This window comes from Sinocyclocheilus anshuiensis, unplaced genomic scaffold (genome assembly GCF_001515605.1).
Source record: "Sinocyclocheilus anshuiensis isolate Anshui unplaced genomic scaffold, SAMN03320099.WGS_v1.1 scaffold997, whole genome shotgun sequence".
In the NCBI taxonomy this organism is placed as follows: Eukaryota; Metazoa; Chordata; class Actinopteri; order Cypriniformes; family Cyprinidae; genus Sinocyclocheilus; species Sinocyclocheilus anshuiensis.
The window spans coordinates 2,090,359-2,093,982 of record NW_015555715.1 but is presented as its reverse complement, the minus strand read 5'-3'; the positions used below and the strand labels follow the sequence as shown (position 1 = coordinate 2,093,982).

The following is a 3,624-nucleotide window of genomic DNA, read 5'->3' as shown; positions in this document are numbered from 1 at the left end:
GACCCCGGGCTGGACTCCGCTTCGTCCACGGTGAAAGCCGGTCCGGAGATCGACAGCGCGAAGTTGATGTATTTCCTCAGCAACCAGAACGGATCAGCTCTAGGCATGACGAAGCAGATATCGTCCTCTTTTGGAAGGCCAAACAAAGTAGTTTCGCTTTCACAACGAAACACACAGCGCCTTCACGACATGGCGGCGGCAACAACAATACTACAGCGAGAATAAAAGTTACGCCTTCTTTCTTTGCGTGAACATTTGGGCGGTGTTATGCAAATCTTCCCACATAGTGACGTAGGTATGTGGGGGCGAGCCGTTAGAACGAGCCGTTTTAGGTAGGCGTGGCTGACTCTTAACTTTTATAAAGAATATCTCTTTGGATTTGAGACTTTAGTCTTTGCAACTTTACAGATCTTCTTTATGCACCAAGAGCTTGTAACACTCCAAAGAGAAAGGAAAAATTGAAATCGCATCATATGACCCCTTTAAAGGGAATGGGAGATGAGACTGATTGGTTTATTGCACGTTATGCCCAAAACACACCCATTACTCATTAAGAGAATAGGGACAACCCTTTTAGACCATAGGCCGTTTTTCCCGTCTTTAAACTAGCAAAAGTGGATTTGGACATGCCCTAAGTGCACCTGCGCCGTGCGCTTTAGACCATGCGCTTAGATCGTTAAAATAGGGCCCAAAATGTGTTTCAGATGCCACATTTGATTTGTATTCACATTTAATGCTGGTTAAATATTACTTTGACTTGCATGGTAGTAGACACAATAATGCAAATGTAAAGTAGCAATTTAAAATCACCAATTTGCTCTGGTTGCGTTTCCAGGATGTTGCAAACCAAGGCCTGAAGGCCAGCGAGTGGGTTCAGAAAGTGTGCCCTCTGCTGGACGGAAAAGGAGGTGGTAAAGACATGTCTGCCCAGGCCACGGGTAGAAACACACATTGCATACAGGAGGCTCTGCAGCTGGCCAATGAGTTTGCCCATCTCAAACTGGGTGAAAATTAAGGAGAGAGAGAGAGATGTAGCTGCGTAGGTGAGGTTTAATCTGGAAAGAGGTCTTTAGTTTGGTCTTAACCTTCCTCCTGTCCTGTTCCAACTCTGCCTGATGATTTTTTAAACTGGACATTCCAGGCTGGAAAATGTAAAAACTGTACAGAAATGTGTCATTTGTGAATTATGGATAGGAAGGGGAATGTATAGCGGCGCTTTCAGTAAATTGGGGTATTGCAGATGGTTCAACTTATCCATCAAACCGTCCTGACTCTCTGATGCACATGGGCTGTGCATGCTTTCTGATCGGATTATTACATTTAGATTCACAGTTTAATGTTGTTCTGCTAGCTCAAATCGCCCTCATGGCCATTGTTATCTTTCTGAGCATATGATGAGGAAGAAAATTTTCATCATCACTCTATTAGAAGGTGTCTTTTTATCGTAAGATTTTCCATTACATTTGTAGAATTGTTGGTCTGTCTCTTTAACAGGAGGAATGTCATATAATGGTTCAGGAAAAATCATGTCAACACTGTTAACCTTTCACTAGCTCTAGCATCTGTTTTGGGAAAACAAGCCATTAATCACCTGTCACATGAAATGTTTCATTTGTTAATGGTAATAAAAAATTGTTTCAAATGCATAAATGATTTTTCGTTGTTCTGTGGAGTCGTGTATATGCGTCTGATTGTTAACGGAATACACTATCTGGCGATTTTTGTCAACTCTAACTACATGAATCATCAAATTCAGGTTAGAGATCCTTAACTGTCATAGTACTACTATTACATTCTTGGTTACAGGTGCTCAACCATTTGAACGTATTTTGAATCAACATCATTATAAAATTATTTTTATATGATACATTCTGAACTCTTTATATCACTTTCATTTAAAACAATAGGCCTGTAATTTCTATAAATGGGTGTGCCAGACTTTCAGACAAATGCTCCAGTCAAGCTCAAACACATTATTATATAACTACACAATGGCAAGAGGACAAAAAGCATGAAAGCTAAAGTGAGTCATTGCTTAGAGAGGGATTCAGGGTTAGCTTATAAAGGGGTGTTAACTTGAAGTTTAGTTAACTTAAAATTATGATTATCAGGGTGTAAAGTTTTAAACATGTCACAAAACATCACGGAATTCAACAAATCCATTGTTAATTACTGATGTTTATGTTTAAGCGTTGTTACATAAGAAAACGGGATGGAAAGTGATAGCATCAAGAAAACTTTTTACCAGAATAAAATGAAACTTGGGATGTTTTTGAATGCCAGATTTTCCACGTTAGAAGCTGCAAAGCATGTAAACCATAGTAGTAAAAATTGATGACATTTTATTTCCATAAAATCATGAGTTCAATACTGAAGTTCTAATGAAAATGTACTGCATCAAATAAAGCAGCTCTGACAAGGAGCAAAATTGTTTACTTGTATAACGTTCTTGGACACAATGAGACAAACCATTTTTAAACATGTTTATTTCTTGCTGTAGCATAAAGATAGCATAAAAACTGTCCATAATTACACAAAGACTGAGGTTGTGAAAGGAAAGAAAGCGCACTGACCAAGAGTCACTATATCAACACTAATGAGAAGTTAATGAGAGCAAACACAGTGGCACAGTTAGTATATGTACAGTCTGTGCTGAAGTGTTCCTTCATGAAGAACAGGATTCAACATTAAGTTGAAAGTGGAGTCTAAATACTGTAGCCTCATTTTTAACTTCATGTCAGGTTTTTTGCTGCCATTTTATTGTTTTATTAATTATTTCTTCAAATGGAATAGGGGAATCTACCATAAAGCCTTTCAAAAAGGTCAAGAAAACAAAATGAAATTGCATCATTCAATCAACATATCTATCCTGGAGGCACAATCATGTGTATGATCGTGGAAAAAGCAGCAAAGAACAAAAATCAAGCAGTTCAGTCTTAACAGGAATATTCATCTCACTCAGTACTTTACAGCTTTCAGCTTTGCATCCTATAATCCTACAAACAATTCAGCAAAAGATGATACAAAGTCCTAGAAAAAGCTCTCTCAATGTGACCATAAGGATCCACAAAGACCGATAATTTAGTGCTGAGAATGTTGGCAAGAGCAGCATAAAGAAAACAAGCCAATTTGGAATTGATCTCGTCATGCAATTTGGCCACAGAACATTTCAAATGGAGAGAACGGAGAAGGTGGACATAATGTAGTCTTTCATAAATTGTTTGAGTATGTTTGCCTGAATATCACTCAGCAGGCTACAATCCTCCTGTGGCACAAAAACAAGAGAAACGTCCCTCCTGGCCAACTAGTACCATCTAGGATTAATGGATACTGTTAAGAGGCTAATACAAGAACATCACGAGCCAACTTATTTTCCTTAATCCATATTTTCTGAACAATACATAAACATCTAACAACAAAAACAAGAGGATTAGTAATGGAATAAAACTCTTTGGCGACCAACTGCGCATCTCAATATTCTGAGAGGGCAGCCATCCTACAAATCCGTGATATTAGAATTTCACTGTGAAACGCCCAATAATAATCCCTCAGAATAAGCTTAAATATAATAAAGCCACTGCAGCACTGTGCATTTAATATTCACCCGGTAGGCTATATAACCGT

General features: G+C 38.4%; 1 protein-coding gene across 1 annotated transcript in view; it reads left to right on the top strand.

Moving 5' to 3' along the window:
- Positions 1-1,396, top strand: part of LOC107672293 (alanine--tRNA ligase, cytoplasmic-like) — a 21,217-nt gene extending 19,821 nt beyond the window's left edge. Inside the window, exon 21 of the mRNA XM_016465429.1 lies at positions 836-1,396. Coding sequence (XP_016320915.1) covers positions 836-1,015 — 180 coding nt within the window. The 3' untranslated portion in view covers positions 1,016-1,396. The remainder of the gene's footprint in view (positions 1-835) is intronic.
- Positions 1,397-3,624: the final 2,228 nt, after the last annotated feature.